Source organism: Chiloscyllium plagiosum, unplaced genomic scaffold (genome assembly GCF_037043375.1).
Source record: "Chiloscyllium plagiosum isolate Xiang-an unplaced genomic scaffold, Cpla_swu_hap1 HiC_scaffold_14, whole genome shotgun sequence".
Classification (NCBI taxonomy): Eukaryota; Metazoa; Chordata; class Chondrichthyes; order Orectolobiformes; family Hemiscylliidae; genus Chiloscyllium; species Chiloscyllium plagiosum.
The window spans coordinates 6,134,959-6,153,734 of NW_028270152.1; the positions used below are offsets into that span (position 1 = coordinate 6,134,959).

Genomic DNA, 18,776 nt, shown 5'->3' on the forward strand with positions numbered 1-18,776 from the left:
TAGCTGTGGGAGTCGGTGGATTTGTAAAAAATGTCAGTGTCAAGTCGGTCGTCATTAATGGAGATGGAGAGCTCCAGGAAGGGGAGGGAGGTGTCAGAGACGGTCCAGGTAAATTTAAGGTCAGGGTGGAATGCGTTGGTGAAGTTGATGAATTGCTCAACCTCCTCGCAGGAGCACGAGGTGGCGCCAACGCAGTCGTCAATGTAGCGGAGGATAAGGTGGGGAGTGGTGCTGGTGTAATTATGGAAGATCAACTGCTCTACGTAGCCAACAAAGAGACAGGCATAGCTGGGGCCCATACGTGTGCCCATGGCTACCCCTCTGGTCTGGAGGAAGTGGGAGGATTCAAAGGAGAAATTGTTAAGGGTGAGGACCAGTTCGGCCAAACGAATGAGAGCATCGGTGGAAGGGTACTGTTGGGGACGTCTGGAGAGGAAAAAGGAGGGCTTGGAGGCCCTGGTCATGGCGGATGGAGGTGTACAGGGATTGGATATCCATGGCGAAGATGAGGCGTTGGGGGCCGGGGAAACTGAAGTCTTGAAGGAGGTGGAGGGCGTGGGGAGTTCCTGGACTAGGGGGGATAGGACAGTGTCAAGGTAGGTAGAGATGAGTTCAGTGGGGCAGGAGCATGCTGAGACAAGAGAAAGGGTGGGGTAGGGGAAGGAGTAAATGATAGGTGGAAACAGAGCAGAGAGCCAGAGCGCAAGTGAGGGGCAGTTGAGCAGATAAAGGAATGGGCTGAAAATGTGTTGCTGGAAAAGCGCAGGTCAGGCAGCATCCAAGGAACAGGAGAATCGACGTTTCGGGCATAAGCCCTTCAGGAAGGATTCCTGAAGAAGGGCTTATGCCCGAAACGTCGATTCTCCTGTTCCTTGGATGCTGCCTGACCTGCTGCGCTTTTCCAGCAACACATTTTCAGCTCTGATCTCCAGCATCTGCAGCCCTCACGTTCTCTCACAGATAAAGGAATGGGTAAAGTTCAGCCTGGGAGAATGAATAATTGCTAATGTGGACTGCTAGTGGCTGACAATGGGTTGTTTGTGGTAGCAGCCCAAGTGATGACAAGGCCTGGTGTGTGGGGGTTGGGGTAAGGACATGGGAGAAGGTGCTCAAAACCTAAAATTACTAAACTTAATATTGAGTCCAGAAGGCTGCAGGATCAGTCTCTCAATAAATGTCTGCATTCATTTTGCCTTTATAGATACCAAAATCCAGCTTAAATGAAGAAAATGGGTCACAAATCTGCAGCAATGGCAGCAAGATTGTCCAACTATATTTATATACAGCAGTATTCAACTGAACTGCGGCACCAATGCCACAAATTAGTATAACTTTACAATACCAACCAAATCTTGCTGTCTGAACAGAAGGATATTTCTTGGCCCTCCATATGCAGAGACATGAACAACGTACTGTAGATACCTCCAATCCCAGAAGTATCACCAGTGATTGCTCTATAAATTCCATGACAGGACAGGCACTCCAATATCAGTGCTCTTTCAAGTCACCTTTTCCAATATTGAGGCAGTGGTTGTGATCAATTAGCCATTTTGAGTGCACCTCATCAATTAGATACCTAACAAAACAAATCCCCCACTCAGTTCTGTCAAGGTATGCGGTTGTCAGGATGGCAGAGGAGACACTTCAACGATGTCTCAAAGCTTCACTGAAAAAAAAAATACCAGTATCCTCCCAACTCTTAGCAAGCTCTTGTCCCAAGAATGCCCAAACTGGAGATGAAGAAGCTGACCACTGAGCATGACCAACACCAAGATGCCATTAGAAGGAGCACAAATCCAGCATTGGAATACTTGGTCATTCTCAATCCCAAGGGCTTGCCTATGAAGAAGACATCGTCAGGTACACTGTTTTGAGTTCTACACAGGTATTTTTTATTAAATGCATTTTGGATAACAAACTTTGTTCACAATGGAATTGTTCAAGTTAGTGCTGCTCAGAGGCTGAATACAATCAAATGTGACATCAAGTTCTAGTCAGATGGGCAATGATAAACAATTGTAAAACAGATGCAAAATAATCCCACTTAAACAGCAAACACTGCATGGTTGCTTCCAAATAAACAATATAAAGGCACAAATTGTGACAGTACGTGTATCCAAACTAGACTTGTTTAAGTGCTCCAAAATTTTTAAAAAAGGGTGAAGAGCAAGAGGAATAAAACAATGAGGAAGTGATGCTGGATAAACACACGCCATTTCACATGAAAGTACAGGAATGCGGTGCTCTGAACTTTCTACCAGCTAGAACTCCTTTTAAAAATAACATGCTTTCAACATCTTTGGACTGACAGTCCAGCTCTCATTCAGAAGGCCAGACACAAGACAAAAAAAGTTTTAAATTATCACATTTTCTCACTTTATGAAAATTCCCAATTCCAATGTAGCAACATATATTTTGATTAAAAGTTACGTGTGGAGAAAAAACGTTTACTGATCCACCAATGTTCACTCATTTCCTTTTGTAAAAACAGAACAGCCCCACCATATCAAGTTTGGTCAGCAGTGGTTGCTTCCTCAGTTAACAGAATAAGTTTAGAAAATAAGGGAGAGGATAGCAAAGTGTGGACAGTTACACATAAGGCAATTCCTCCAAACAGAAAAACATTTAGGCCTATGCTTCCTGAAACATAATCTGTGTGCTTTTTTTTGGTGAAAAAGATTTAAGATTGATATTGTATAGAATTTAAATATGAATCAAATGTGACATGCTTCTTGACAGAAAAGTTCTTGATTTTGTTTTAAACCTTACCAACAGAGTACAATGATGCTAGTTACCTACAATGTACAGAGAAAAAGATTCATCTCACCTCCATCAGCAGCCCAACATACATTTAAGAAACAAGGTATAGTAAATATTACAAGATGAGACTTCAAACTATTCCACAAGACTAAAGCCTCACTAATAAAAGGAAGCGTAGTCATCTTATTGGACAAAGAAGTTCCAGACCTTGCTTGTTAGTCTTCAGTCATGGCCCACCTCAAATCAGGTTCTGGGCCAAAACTTCAAGGAGGCACTATCTTTCTTCAATGCCCTTCCAAGCAGGTTTGGGTCAAAGTTTAAAGTTGAGGTTTACCCCCACTGTTGATCTGCATGCCCCATGCACACTGATCCTCTGCTGTGACAGGTACTGAGTAAAACTCAAGGTGTTGCACAATTCGGTGTTGCTTCAAGGCGGCTTTGTTGTTTTAAAAAATATATATTCCTGTTTTACCTGAGAGGACAAACACACAGGTTTAGTCAACCACAAAGCTAAAAGGTGCATGTAGAGGGCAGCAGCATTCCAACAGCAGGGTTTAACCTCAGCAACCTCCTTTTTTGGAAACGTCTATACCGGAGCGTTTTGTTATTTCCATGGTGGTGAACACCTGCAACCAAAACAACGAAAAAGAGAAATTAATAACTGCAGGAAGAGGAGAGGGAGAGAAGATAAATAACTTTATTCAAGATCAATGATCCTTCACAGGGAATTAGGTGCGAGTCACTACAAGATATAAAGTATTTCCAGTAAAGTAACCCTATTGAATGATCTCTAACGCATGCACCAACACCTTGATCTTTCATACAAACATATTATTATGAAGACATTCAGGGCTTGATGACAAATGGCATCATGCATCATTGCTGAACATAAATTTGAATGTTGCATGGTCATCCCTTAATTTAGTGCTGATGAGTTCTGCTAACGCAGTTGGACTCAGTGCCACTTGGTTGGAAATGTGGACTAATTAAAAGCTATCTAGAGACTCTGCTTGGAGAAAGTGAAGCATATGAATGTCTAGTGATGATAGGGCCAAGCTATGTTGATGCTTCTTCTCTCAAGATCAAAAATAAAATAGTCCAGTGAAAAAGAAGCAGGCTGAAGAAGGTAAAACCACAAACTAGAGAAGGGAAAATAAGCAGGGAAGTGCAAGCCACAAAGGGATCATATACTTCCAATTTACTTTTCTTTGTAACACAATAGCTAATATGATTTTAAAATAGAAAGGAGAGTTAGAGGACGGTGAATGATAAAGGACAAAAATCGAAGTCTTACTTCTGCATTGGTTGGATGTATGCCAATGACACTGTTCAGCTGATCTTTGGTCATGCCACATTTCATTGCTGCACCAAATCCTTGAGTGATTTCCCCAGCATTCGGACCAAGCACATGGAATCCCACCACTCTATACTAGAACAGAAGGAAAGATATTTTAACAGAGCTGAAAATAGATTTGTTAAGTTCACAATTTTATCCAAGGTTTCTTTTTAAAACTGGGATTATTTGTAATGTTTCTTATGACATTACCAAAGAAACCGGAGGTGGTATAAGTCTTTGGCTCCTAAAGCCTGCTCTGCCATTCACTAAGATCACATCTGAGCTAATGGCAGCTTTAACTCCATTTTCATGACCTCCCAAATCATTGACTCCTTTGTATATCAACTCAACTTTTAATATAATCAGTGACCCTGCTCTCTGGGTAGAGAATTGAAAAGACAAATGATCCTCAGAGAAAATTGAAACTTCAGCTTTAAAAGGAGACCCTTATTTTATAAGTGTCTCTAAGTTTTGTTTCTCCCACAAGGGGAAATGTTTGCTCAGCTACCTTCAAGTGCTTAAAATAAATATTATACAGCAACATTTCTATAAATTCAGGAGAAAATATTTGGCAAACAAAGAAGACTTACATGATCCAGTTTTGCACATATCACTTTGCCATAGCAGCCACTCTTATCCCTTCCTGGTACTGCCCATTCCAGTGGCCAGAACATGCTGTGATACACCTGAAATGTACAAGATGGATATTCAGCGTAAACTTCATGAATAAAAACTTCCAATTCAGAACAATTACACTACAAATGGTTTTCTTTTAAAAGTTGAAGTATTCTTAGAAATAAGGGTAGTCATTCAGCAGCATGGACAACCTCAATGATAACACTTATTTAGATAGTGAAGTGTCCAAGGAGTGCTCACTGATATATTTTGAAAGTGGGCGGCACGGTGGCACAGTGGTTAGCACTGCTGCCTCACAGCACCAGAAGCCCGGGTTCAATTCCCGACTCAGGTGACTGACTGTGTGGATTTTGCGCATTCTCCCCGTGTCTGCGTGGGTTTCCTCCGGGTGCTCCGGTTTCCTCCCACAGTCACAAAGATGTGCGGGTCAGGTGAATTGGCCATGCTAAATTGCCCGTAGTGTTAGGTTAAAGGGGTAAATGTAGGGGTATGGGTGGGTTGCGCTTCGGCAGGTCGGTATGGACTTGTTGGGCCGAAGGGCCTGTTTCCACACTGTAAGTAATCTAATGTGACAATAGTAAACTATGACAAAGTTTGCCAAAAACTCTGAGAATGCACTCTTATATACCAATACAGAAGTGTAGACTGGAAGATCGCTGTTGTAACCCCTTTGTTCAAGAAAGGATCAAGACAAAAGATGGAAAATTACAGGCCAATTAGCATAACCTCACTTGTTGGTAAAATTTTAGAATCCATCGTTAAGGATGAGGTTTCTAAATTCTTGGAAGAGCAGGGTCGGATTAGAACAAGTCAACATGGATTTAAGTAAGGGGATGTCGTGCCTGACAAACCTGTTAGAATTCTTTGAAGAGGTGACAAGTAGGTTAGACCAGGGAAACCCAGTGGATGTGGTCTATCTAGACTTCCAAAAGGCCTTTGATAAGGTGCCACATGGGAGGCTGCGGAGTAAGGTGAGGGCCCATGGTGTTCGAGGTGAGCTACTGGTATGGATCGAGGATTGGCTGTCTGACAGAAGGCAGAGAGTTGGGATAAAAGGTTCTTTTTCAGAATGGCAGCCGGTGACAAGCGGTATCCCGCAGGGTTCAGTGTTGGGGCCGCAGCTGTTCACATTATATATTAATGATCTGGATGAAGGGGGGGCATTCTAGCGAAGTTTGCTGATGATACGAAGTTACGTGGACAGGCAGGTAGCACTGAGGAAGAGGGGAGGCTGCAGAAGGATCTAGACAGTTTGGGAGAGTGGTCCAGGAAATGGGTGATGAAATTCAACGTGAGCAAATGTGAGGTCTTGCACTATGGAAAAAAAGAATACAAGCATGGACTACTTTCTAAACGGTGAGAAAATTCATAAAGCCAAAGTACAAAGGGATCTGGGAGTGCTAGTCAAGGATTCTCTAAAGGTAAACATGCAGGTTGAATCCGTGATTAAGAAAGCGAATGCAATGTTGTCATTTATCTCAAGAGGGTTGGAATATAAAAGCAGCGATGTGCTACTGAGCCTTTATAAAGCTCTGGTTAGGCCCCATTTTGGGCCCCACACCTCAGGAGGGACACACTGGCACTGGAGCGTGTCCAGCGGAGATTCACACCGATGATCCCTGGAATGGCAGGTCTAACATACGAGGAACGGCTGAGGATCTTGGGATTGTATTCATTGGCATTTAGAAGGTTAAGGGAAGATCTAATAGAAACTTACAAGATAATACATGGCTTGGAAAGGGTGGACGCTAAGAAATTGTTTCCATTAGGCGAGGAGACTAGGACCCGTGGGCACAGCCTTAGAATTAAAGGGGGTAAATTCAGAATGCGGAGACATTTCTTCGGCCAGAGAGTGGAGGGCCTGTGGTATGCAGTGCCACGGAGTGCAGTGGAGGCCGGGACACTAAATGGCTTCAAGGCCGAGATTGATAAATTCTTGATGTCACAAGGAATTAAGGGCTACGGGGAGAATGCTGGTAAGTGGAGTTGAAATGGCCATCAGCCATGATTAAATGGTGGAATGGACTCGATGGGCCGAATAGCCTTACTTCCACTCCTATGTCTTATGGACCTTGCTTAGTCATGTTGTAATTTTATCCACAACATTGCAATACTCCGACTGTTCTTAGTAACGTAAGTACAAAGATAGCTTCTGCATGCTCTCTTCACTACTTCCATCACTTGATGCATACTATCAGGATGCTGTCACTTCAAACACAGCAGCTTCCTCCAGCTCAGCACTGGTAAAATAATGAGGGTCTTTGATGCTCAACATAAACTCTAGTCTCTTGCTGCTGACTTTAATACTTCCAACAATGCAAATCAAATTGGGAAAAGATTTTGAGTAAGATTTACTTCTACAAATCTTCCTCTAATTTATTTTATGGTATTGCCACTCATGCCTTCTCCAAGCTTCTTTTGTCCATAAGACGCTGTCAACGTTTCACAAAATTAACCCTAATCTCCAGACAGTTGAAGATAAACTGTCCCCCTGGTTCTGTCAAAACTCCTTTCCAAGGTACCATACTCATCTCTATCTTTCTAAAAATCTCCAATAATTGCAAAGAATGATTCTTTGAACTGGAAATCTCTCCCTGCCCTTTCCGCCATCTGTGGTCTTCTAATGCAACTTTTTTCATCGTCCCATCTCAGTGGGACTCCTCTTTCTTCTTCATTGTCATGGTTAATGCACCTCCATCTGCAGTTTCCCCTTTCCATGCTATATAAATCTCTGGCATCAGTCCTTGCACTCACTTGAATTAAATACTCCTTTGGTGTCACCAAAAGACAGATCTATTTTCACATAAATTGGTGACACATCCAACTCAGTCTCTCTTGGTCATTCCCATCTTCTGTTCTGCATCAGCAAACTACTTGTGCGATATTCAATGGTGGATGAATTGCAGTTTCCTCCAGGTAAACATAATGAAGATCAAAGCAACAGTGCCTTAAGTTCAGTCTCCTCCCCAGCCATACTGGGGCAAGCAGAGCACTAAAACTGTGCAAATATTCCAAAACTAAACCAGATTTTATTTCAGAATCACTCCAACACAAAGATCATTACTTACACCTCCAATTTCACTCTGCCGCATAATCCTCGGTACCAAGCAATATCTTCCATTGCTCACTGTCAAAAAATGGTTACCTTTGAGAAACAGACGATGCACTCAACACAAAATACTCAATCCCCAACTCTCTCTCATAAAATTAATCCAATCCTTCTGCCCTCCCTTCAGAAAACTATTGCCTAAACCAAAAGCAAACCAAACCCTTAAGGCTCAGATTTTCAACCCAACCAAATTCTTTGTCTCCAAAAATTGTAATCTGCAAACAAGAATGAGCACTTAGTTACAGGAAGCTTTGCAACACTCATGTCCTTGCCTGTAGGTACTAGAGCGCTAGTCTAGCCCAGTACTTAAACTGAAACCTTCTTTGCCAGAATGACAACATTCAGACTTGCATATAATTTCAACCACATCAGGCTAGAGAGACCGAAATAAATAGAACAAATTAACTAATTTGCCATTTCATCAAATTTTCAAAAGCTGTTCCAACACAACTGCAGAACAGGCAGCTATTTAACATTCCTGATGAAGGGCTCATGCCTGAATTCTCCTGCCCCTTGGATGCTGCCTGATTGCTGTGCTTTTCCATCACCACACTTTTCAACAGCTATTGAAAAGAAATGGTCAAAGTTCAGGTCCTGGTTTTACCTTCTTAGAGAGAGGCAGCATATAACAAACAAATTCTTTAGCAGAGATGGGGAAGTCAGAAGAAAGTATGGAGTACTGAAGTGTTATCAAACATACAAAATTGCCAAGAATGTCCCTGCCAAAATTCTCAGGGTTACAGACTTAATTTAGCACTGGTCAACTTTTTAAACAATCATTTAAGGAGTGCTGATTCCATGCATAGCAGGAGATATAGGCATGTCTTTAATTTACACAATGCTTGGTAGCTGTCAAGAAAACCTTTTAAAATGTATGTTTGCCTTTTTCACACAATAATCCTGATATTTGATTACTGGCAACCTATGTTAGGGGGGGGAAATGATGTATCTGCATTATATTAATACTTTCACAGTGAAAACTGGAGTATATAAAGTTCAGAAGAGGGAGGTCAACAGAATAAATTTAACTAGGAGAAACTGAGGACTGCAGATGCTGGGCATCAGAGCTTAAAAATGTATTGCTGGAAAAGCGCAGGTCAGGCAGCAAAGGAGAAGGAGAATCGACGTTTCGGGCATTCCTGAAGGGCTTATGCCCGAAACGTCGATTCTCCTTCTCCTTTGATGCTGCCTGACCTGCTGCGCTTTTCCAGCAACACATTTTATCAATTGGAATCACTGGACAATCCAAAGTTCAGGAATACAGACCAAGCGAATGGACATCATGTCACCGATTCTCCCTGACAGACCTCCATAACGCATGTTTTGCTAATACCAGTGTTCAACTTAACAGTAGATCAGAATAATTAAACATTTAAGGTGTACTAACAATAGCACAACCCTTCAGAACACATTGTCACAGGAGCAAAAGGTGCGAAGTCAAATGTCATACCATGTGAAGAAAACATTTCAGCTTGAGGCAGTTGTGGAGAGAAACAGAGTTAACATTGATTCCAGTATGACGACTTCTGAAGTTCCATTAACCGTTTCTCTCTCAACAGATGCTGACAGACCCAAGTTTCTCCAGCATTCTGTTTGTTTCAGATTTCTAACATCTGTAGTATTTTACTTTCACTTACCCCTTGAGGTTTTGTATAAAGGCATATTATAGTACATTGAGTGATCATATTCATAGCTCTGTTTTATTGGAAACCTACTGGTCAGTTGAACCTCTATGCCCCAATCCCAACCAAAGCAAATTTAGGTTGAACACATTATAGCCATAATTTCAAACAGAATGAAAGGGTGGGATGAGAATTCTAAGACAGCCAGTTTCATGTTCTGGACAAACTCAACATGCCATCTTGCTTTAGTACTCCAGGTGCAACTGACATTTACTATACATGTAAAAGAGATGTCAGTTTTGTTCACACTTTGGACAAAAACACATGAGTGTGAGATCATTCAGTGACCAACTACTTTTATAAACAGTCAAAGTTAATACACTGGCATAGACAGTAGTAAGCTATGCTTCATATTTGAAGAACAAAGAAATTAAAGTTCTATTAGGCACAAGTAAGTTCAAGAACCAATGATTACATCAGCTTACACAATAGTCAATGGCATCCAAAGTACAGAATCTGAATGTGCCAATGATCAGCTTTTAACAAACAAATAACTGACACTTCAACAGCAAAGGCTCTTATGGGAGGAATAATTCCATTCAGCTTGCGATTTTTAAAATGTCTCCATTTAATTAATTACTAAACAAGTCCATACCTCTATATGTTCTTCTCCATAAAGTGCTATCGCATTTTCCTCAGACAATCCACAACATCCATACTCCAAAGGTGTAAAGACTGTCGTGCATACATTGACATAGTCACACTGAAAAATAAATTACTATCAATAGAATTGACAGTACTTGCCAATATTTAAATATGTTCAAGGTGAATGTTACAATATTCAAGTTACATCACTTGTTTTTACCTTGATTATAAGGAAAATACAAATTGATAAACATATAATCATGCAAAATAAAAGCAGCCAAAAACCTAGGATATGATAAAAATACTTTTGACAACTATCTTAGGGAGTTATCAAGCTGGTGAGCACAGCCTGACACATTTCATTTCACGTAAGGTACAAACATTGGTACTTCCTACCAAGCATCATCTGATAACAGATCAGGAGCAAGAACCATGAATTAACACCTTCTTCCTTCCGAGAGGAGCCCTTATGACTGATAACTATGCCTTCAGATGTGTTCAGAATCTTCCAGCTTATTTGGCATTCTCAAAAATGCCACTGGGACAGCCACTCAAAGCATGCAGGTTTTGTATATCTCACAAGGGAGTCAAGAGTAATGGAACACAAGCAGGAAAACAGTGTAGGTCAGGTCAAGCACAATCTTAATGATGGTGTAACAGACTCAAGAGAATGAATGGCCTACTCCTTACCTTCACAGAAGAACTTGAGTAGAGTCTGCGAGCTAGCAACTTCCCAGCCTGAATAGCAACAGGTGTGAGTTCTGGCTTGCCATCAATGACATCTCCTATGCCAAAGATGTATGGTATGTTGCTCCTTTCTTCATTATCCACCAAGATTTTCCCATTTCTAATAATACATCAAAAGTAAACTATTGCAAAAAAAATCTTATTTCCAAGCTAGACAAAATTAGATATTTGAGCCAATAGCCTGCAATATGGTTTTATTAACAAGAAACAACCTTCTAGCTTTACTCATGTTAGAGTCCATTACAAATATTAGAACTTCAGCCATTTACAGCTTTGGAAAAAAAATTCTGGTGCTCATTGAATATAAAGGAGAATTTAGAGAGTGGATAATTAGCTTGTCAATCAAATGACCAACAAGTCCAACAAAATATGGTAGGTACTTAAAAAAGGCCACAGAGTCATGGAGTCTGCTTTGATAAAGTCAACAAAAATATTTCCAAGGAGATGAAATGGTACCACAGATACAGAACAAAATTAGAACAGAATTTTCATAAATATTCCAGATCAAATCATTAGATATGTTGACTAGTCATTGTTTTAAAGACTAAATTTCTCAGCTTCCGACCCACATCAGCATAATTACTGCGAATAAGGAATTCACATTGCTGTTCAATTGTAATATGGTAAATGTTCAGAGTTTGCTGAAAACTCTAGGATAACCCTTCAAAAGGAAGAGGTCAAGCAGTCTTGAAATAACACCTGAAAGTCAGAAATAATGGAATTCCACTCTGCCTGGTTCAGACAAACTAAAATTTTTATATGAATGATGCAGCAGCACCAAGAATAAAAAAATTTCTATTTGACCAGAGAAGCTCCAGCCCAAAACCTTCAGGTGCACTCAACATAGACTGAAGTGTTTTGCAGCCAACATATTAAGATTGGTGATTAGATTCCGTAGTTAATGTTAAATGTACCTTTATTTGCACTGGGTATAGATTATACTAAAATAACCTCCAAGGTAAAAAGCAGACTACAAAAAATACATTACTTCAACAAATACAACAACCTAACCTAGCTTGAGGCACACTTTTCAACAATATTAACTGATCCATAAGCATCCTTTTTCTATAGGAAGAGGTACATACAGATATCCAGACATCAGATACTCAAGGGGCAAAGAACAATTTAACTACTTTTATTTCAAGCCATACACCACCCTTACTTGGAAGTATACAGTCATTCCTTTTATAGTACTAAGTCAAAATCCTAAAACTGTCCTAAAAGCACTGCTTCTTCTCACTCAGCCCTCCAACACCTACTTTTCTTCAATGAAATTTGAATGTAGCAACATCAACAACCCTTGCACAAGAACTACAACTGTCCAGCAAAATCTGAAACCAGGTGAGATTGCTTCATTTACTATACAGGATCAGTAGGCCATTCAGCCGATTGGCAAAATGACAGGGCAGATTCAGAGCGGCGAGGAGAGGAGGAGTGGTGAAGTGAGGGCTGCCGGGAAGGGTGAGTTTTCCTGCATTAAATGGGACTTACCTCGCGAGTCGGGCCTCCATTTGCTGAGAGCTGCGAGGGAGGAGCGAAGGGCTTCTGGGAAGTCATATATTTGTATGGTTGCGTTACCCGAAACACTACTCGGGTAGTGTCTCCCATCCATCTTCCTCCTCTTACCAAAAAAACGTTTTGTGCGCTAGATTGGTAAGGTAACGAGTTTATTTTTTATTCCTCATTTTTTCAACAGTCTCTTTGGGAATTTAGAATCGTGGGAATGGAGGTGAGGGCAGTTGAATGTTCCTCCTGCAGAATGTGGGAGGTAAGGGTCACCACTAGTGTTCCTGCTGACTACATCTGCGGGAAGTGCACCCAACTCCAGCTCCTCGAAAACCGCGTTAGGGAACTGCAGCAAGAGCTGGATGAACTTCGGATCATTCAGGAGGCAGAGGGGGCTATTGAGAGGAGTTACAGGGAGGTAGTCACTCCTCAGGTACAAGAAAAAGGCAGATGGGTTACAGTCAGGGGATGGAAAGGGAACCGGCAGGCAGTGCAGGGATCCCCTGTGGCCATTCCCCTCAATAATAAGTATACCGTTTTGGATACTGTTGGGGGACACTAATTACCAGGGGAAAGCAGTGGGGTACAGGACCCTGGCACAGAGTCTGTCCCTGCTGCTCAGAAGGGAAGGGGGAAGAGGAGCAGAGCAATAGTCATTGGGGACTCCATAGTTAGGGGGACAGATAGGAGGTTCTGTGGGGACGAGAGACACTCACGGTTGGTGTGTTGCCTCCCAGGTGCCAGGGTTCGTGATGTCTTTGATCGTGTTTTTGGGATCCTTAAGGTGGAGGGAGAGCAGCTCCAAGTCATGGTCCACCAGGCTCCATCGACATAGGTAGGAAGAGAGATGGGGATTTAAGGCAGAAATTCAGGGAGCTAGGATGAAAGCTGGTCTCTGGCTTGTTGCCCAAACTAGTGAGGCGAGGAATAGGGAGAGAGAGGAGTTGAATACGTGGCTACAGGGATGATGAAGGAGGGAGGGTTTTGGATTCTTGGATAATTGGGGTTCTTTCTGGGGTAGGTGGGACCTCTACAAGCAGGATGGTCTTCATCTGAACCAGAGGGGTACCAATATCCTTGGGGGGAAATTCGCTAAGGCTATTGGAGTGGGTTTAAACTAAGCTGAAAAATGTGTTGCAAGAAAAGCCAGCAGGTCAGGCAGCATCCAAGGAGCAGGAGAATCGACATTTCAGGCATAAGCCCTTCTTCAGGAACGTCGAATGCCCAAAACGTCAATTCTCCTGCTCCTTGGATGCTGCCTGACCTGCTGCGCTTTTCCAGGAACACATTTTCAGCTCTGATCTCCAACATCTGCAGTCCTCACTTTCTCCTGGGTTTAAACTAATCCAACAGGGGGATGAGAACCAAAATTGTAGTTCGAGTATAGAAAAGGTTGAGAGTAGGGAGGTCTAAAATCAAGTTTCAGGGACACAAGATGGCACCAGCAAGCAAGAAGTTGGTGTCTACTTCAACGCCAGGGAGCATCCGGAATAAGGTGGATGAACTTGCAGCATGAGTTGGTACCTGGGACTTCAATGTTGTGGCCATTTCGGAGACATGGATAGAGCAGGGACAGGAATGGCTGTTGCAGGTTCCAGGATTTAGATGTTTGAACAAGAACAGAGAAGGTGGTAAAAGAGGGGGAGGTGTGGCATTGTTGGTCAAGGACAGTATTGCAGTTGCAGAAAGGATGTTAGGGGACTCGTCAACTGAGGTAGTATGGGCTGAGGTTAGAAACAGGAAAGGAGAGGAAAAGATAGCAAAGATGAGGGTAATGGAGGAGGGTTGTTTTTCAGACTGGAGGCCTGTGACCAGTGGAGTGCCACAAGGATCGGTGCTGGGTCCTCTACTTTTTGTCATTTACATAAATGATTTGGATGCGAGCATAAGAGGTACAGTTAGTAAGTTTGCAGATGACACCAAAATTGGAGGTGTAGTGGGCAGCGAAGAGGGTTACCTCAGATTACAACAGGATCTGGACCAGATGGGCCAATGGGCTGGGAACTGGATCAGATGGAGTTTATTCAGATAAATGAAAGGTGCTGCATTTTGGGAAAGCAAATCTTAGCAGGACTTATACACTTAATGGTAAGGTCCGAGGGAGTGTTGCTGAACAAAGAGACCTTGAAGTGCAGGTTCATAGCTCCTTGAAAGTGGAGTCACAGGTAGATAGGATAGTAAAGGCGGTGTTTGGTATGCTTTCCTTTATTGGTCAGAGTATTGAGTACATGAGTTGGGAGATCATGTTGCGGCTGTATAGGGCATTGGTTAGGCCACTGTTGGAATATTGCGTGCAATTCTGGTCTTCTTCAACCTATCAGAAAGATGTTGTGAAACCTGAAAGGGTTCAGAAAAGATTTACAAGGATGTTGCCAGTGTTGGAGGATCTGAGCTACAGGGAGAGGCTGAACAGGCTGGGCTGTTTTCCCTGGAGCGTCGGAGGCTGAGGGGTGACCTTATAGAGGTTTACAAAATTATGAGGGACATCGATAGGATAAATAGACAAAGTCTTTTCCCTGGGGTCAGGGAGTCCAGAACTAGAGGGCATAGGTTTAGGGTGAGAGGGGAAAGATATAAAAGAGACCTAAGGGGCAACTTTTTCACGCAGAGGGTGGTACGCGTATGGAATGAGCTGCCAGAGGATGTGGTGGAGGCTGGTACAATTGCAACAGTTAAGAGGCATTTGGATGGGTATATAAATAGGAAGCGTTTGGAGGGAAATGGGCCGGGTGCTGGCAGGTGGGACTAGATTGAGTTGGGATATCTGGTTGGCATGGACGGGTTGGACCGAAGGATCTGTTTCCATGCTGTACATCTCTATGACTCTATGATTATCGATAGGAGTGAGAGAAACAGGTTAGTTGTCATGGGGGACTTCAACTTTCCAAATATTGACTGGGAACACTATAGTAGGAGTACTATAGATGGGTCAGTTTTTGTCCAGTGTGTGCAGGAGGGCTTCCTGACACAGTATGTAGACACTCCGACACGGGGTGAAGCCGCATTAGATTTGGTACTGGGTAATGAGCCCGGCCAGGTGTTAGACTTGGAAGTAGGTGAGCACTTTGGTGATAGCGATCACAATTCTGTTATGCTTACTTTAGTGATGGAACGGGATAGGTGTATACCACTGGGCAAGAGTTACTGCTGGGGGAAAGGCAATTACGATGCGATTAGGCAAGATTTAGGAAACATAGGATGGGGAAGGAAACTGCAGGGGATGGGCACATTAGAAATGTGGAGCTTATTCAAGCAAAGGGTGCATAGGAGATTTACCAGGATGCTGCCTGGTATGGAGGGGAGGTCTTACGAGGAAAGGCTGAGGGACTTGAGGCTATTTTCGTTAGAGAGCAGAAGGTTGAGAAGTGACTTAATAGAGACATATAAGATAATCAGAGGGTTAGATAGGGTGGACAGGGAGCACGAGGGGGCATAGCTTTAAATTGAGGGGTGACAGATATAGGACAGATGTCAGAGGTAGTTTCTTTACTCAGAGAGTAGTAAGGGTATGGAATGCTTTGCCTGCAACGGTAGTAGATTCACCAACTTTAAGTGCATTTAAGTCGTCATTGGACAAACATATGGATGTACATGGAATAGTGTAGGTTAGATGGGCTTCAGATTGGTATGACAGGTTGGCGCAACATCGAGGGCCGAAGGGCCTATACTGCTCTGCAATGTTCTAGGTTCTATAACTGTGACTGATTAAACACTTCAGTGCCATTTAGTCACCTCATTACCATAACCCTGTATGATATTAACAATCAGAAATCTATCAAACTCTACCTTAAACATACTGAAAGACGGAGATTCTGCAGCACTCTGGTAGACAATACCATACGTTCACAACTGAGTGAAATAATTTCGCCTTATCTTGGATCTATATATTCCTCTTACATTTAAACTGTGCTGCCTGCTATTAAAGATGCAAGGCCTCCCTGTAATGAAATCTCAATTAATTTTCATTAGCCTGCCTAATAAATTGCTGCACATGAAGGCTGAAGTGATTTATCAAAAGGGGCACTCATGGCCATTTGTTCATAGAATCATAGAGGTGTACAGCATGGAAACAGACCCTTCGGTCCAACTCGCCCATAGCCTTTACATCTATACTTTACAACCTCTGACCATTTAAGAAATTCTCTGCACACTTGCTTCTCTTATCAAAGTGGATAACCTCACATTTCTCCTCAATATGTTCTATTTATTGCATTATTTCCTATTCACTAAGCCTGTTGAAATCCCCAGAGCCTTTTTACATTTTCGGCCAACATTCGCACCTAAACTTTTTACCATTTGCAATTTTAGAAATATTATATTTGATCATCTTCAAATCATTGATACGTATTCTGAACAGCTAGGCCCAAATACTGATACTTGCAGCACCCCACTAGTCTCAGCCTGCCAACGAGATGACCCATTTATTCCTACTGTCTTCTATTAACCAATCATGAACCTGTCAGTACATCATCTCTCATTAGACATCCTCCTGTGGGACTTTATTAAAAGCCTTTTGCAAATCTGAGTACAGTATGGCCATCTGCTCTCCTTATCAATTTTGTTACTAACATCTTCAAAAAAAAACCAATTTGTCAATCACAATTTCCCATTCATAATGACAATGCTTAATCAGATCACTATCAACCAGGTGTTAACTTAGTCTTTACAACAGATTTTAACATTTTCTCTACTGCCTATGTAAGGCTAAAAAGCCTGTAGCTCCCTATTTTCGCATTTACATTTTCCTTAAATAGGAAGGAATCATTCTATAATCTGTACAATTTTGAAAGACAATCACCCAATGCATCAATTAGCTGCCTCCTTTCACTATCAGGTTTAGGGGATTCATTAACTTTCAGCCCCAGTAATTTCTCCAGTACAACTTTCTTCTAATGATGATTTTGCCACAATAAATTATCCTGACTCACCTTAAATGGATCCACATTCATTTTAACCAATCATTTCCTCTTCACATCCCTATTGAAACTTTTAGTCTGTACTTGGGCTTGGTTGCAAGATTGCATTTGTATTTTATGGTTTCAGTTTCTTATTTCTTTTTTGGTCTATTTTATAAACTTCCCAAACTTCATAATTAGTGGTCCTTCTGGCAACTTTATAGGCCTTTTCTTTTAATCTTAGGTAAGCCTGTGCTTCCTTAGTTAGCTGACCTTTAATTTTGAGTGTCTGCACCTTGAAGCAGCGTGTTGTTGCTGTAAACCACCCAAGACTATGTATTCTTTGTGTGCAGTCAGTTTTCAATCTAGTTTCCCAATCCACTTCAGCAACTTTATGCCTTATACCTTTTTAATTTCCCTTATTCAAATTCAAATTACAAATGAGTTTTGAGAAGATTTGTAGCTCAGGTTGAGGTTCTGGATGTAGGTTTGCTCGCTGAGCTGGAAGGTTTGTTTTCAGACATTTCACCATACTAGGTAACATCATCAGTGAGTCTCCGGTGAAGCGCTGGTGTTGTGTCCCACTTTCTATTCATGTGTTTAGGTTTCCTTGGGTTGGCGATGTTGACGTCATTTCCTGTTCTTTTTCTCAGAGGGTAGTAGATGGGGTTCAAGTCAATGTGTTTGTTGATAGAGTTCTGGTTGGAATGCCATGCATCTAGGAATTCTCGTGCATGTCTGTTTGGCTTATCCCAAGATGGATGTGTTGTCCCAAAGTGGTGCCCTTCCTGATCTATATGCAAGGACACAAGTGATAGTGGCTAGTGATGTTCATGTATTCTGGTGGCTCGTTTTCTGCCTGTTTGTCCAATATAGCGTTTGTTACAGTTCTTGTAAGGTATTCCTCCACACCACTGAAGCCAGGCGCCAATTCTCCTCTTACCACACCAACTATGACCTCACCCCCATCACCAAACCAACATCTCTCAGACTATACACAACCTCATCACCTCAGGAGATCTCCCACCCACAGCTTCCAAACTCAGTTCGGGAACCCCGCACCGCCCGATTTTACCTCCTTCCCAAGGTCCACAAGCCTGACCACCCTGGCTGACCCATGGTCTCAGCCTGCTCCTGCCCCACCAAACTCATCTCCACCTACCTTGATACTGTCTTACCGCTTTCCACCGCCCGCCCCCCCCGCCACACCATCCAGGAACTCTCCACATACGTTCGGGCCACCATCCACCTCCTCCAAGACTTCAGTTTCCTGGCCCCCAACGCCTTATCTTCACCATGGACATCCAGTTCCTCTACACCTCCACCCACCATGAACAGAGCCTCCAAGCACTCCGTTTCACCCTCTCCAGATGCCCCCACCAGCACCCTTCCACTGACTCTCATTCGTTTGGCTGAACTTCGAGAAGAAAGTGAGGACTGCAGATGCTGGAGATCAGAGCTGAAAATGTGTTGCTGGAAAATCGCATCCATAACCTCATCACCTCAGGGGATCTCCCATC

General features: G+C 42.4%; 1 protein-coding gene across 1 annotated transcript in view; it reads right to left on the reverse strand.

Annotated features, from left to right (window-relative positions):
• Window positions 1-1,868: 1,868 nt before the first annotated feature.
• txnrd3 (thioredoxin reductase 3) overlaps window positions 1,869-18,776 on the reverse strand; it is a 62,971-nt gene continuing 46,063 nt past the window's right edge. Inside the window, exons 12-16 of the mRNA XM_043707572.2 lie at window positions 10,799-10,955; window positions 10,119-10,226; window positions 4,687-4,782; window positions 4,055-4,189; window positions 1,869-3,386 (exon numbers count right to left, since the gene is read on the reverse strand). Of these exons, the coding sequence (XP_043563507.2) occupies window positions 3,315-3,386; window positions 4,055-4,189; window positions 4,687-4,782; window positions 10,119-10,226; window positions 10,799-10,955 (568 nt within the window). The 3' untranslated portion in view covers window positions 1,869-3,314. The remainder of the gene's footprint in view (window positions 3,387-4,054; window positions 4,190-4,686; window positions 4,783-10,118; window positions 10,227-10,798; window positions 10,956-18,776) is intronic.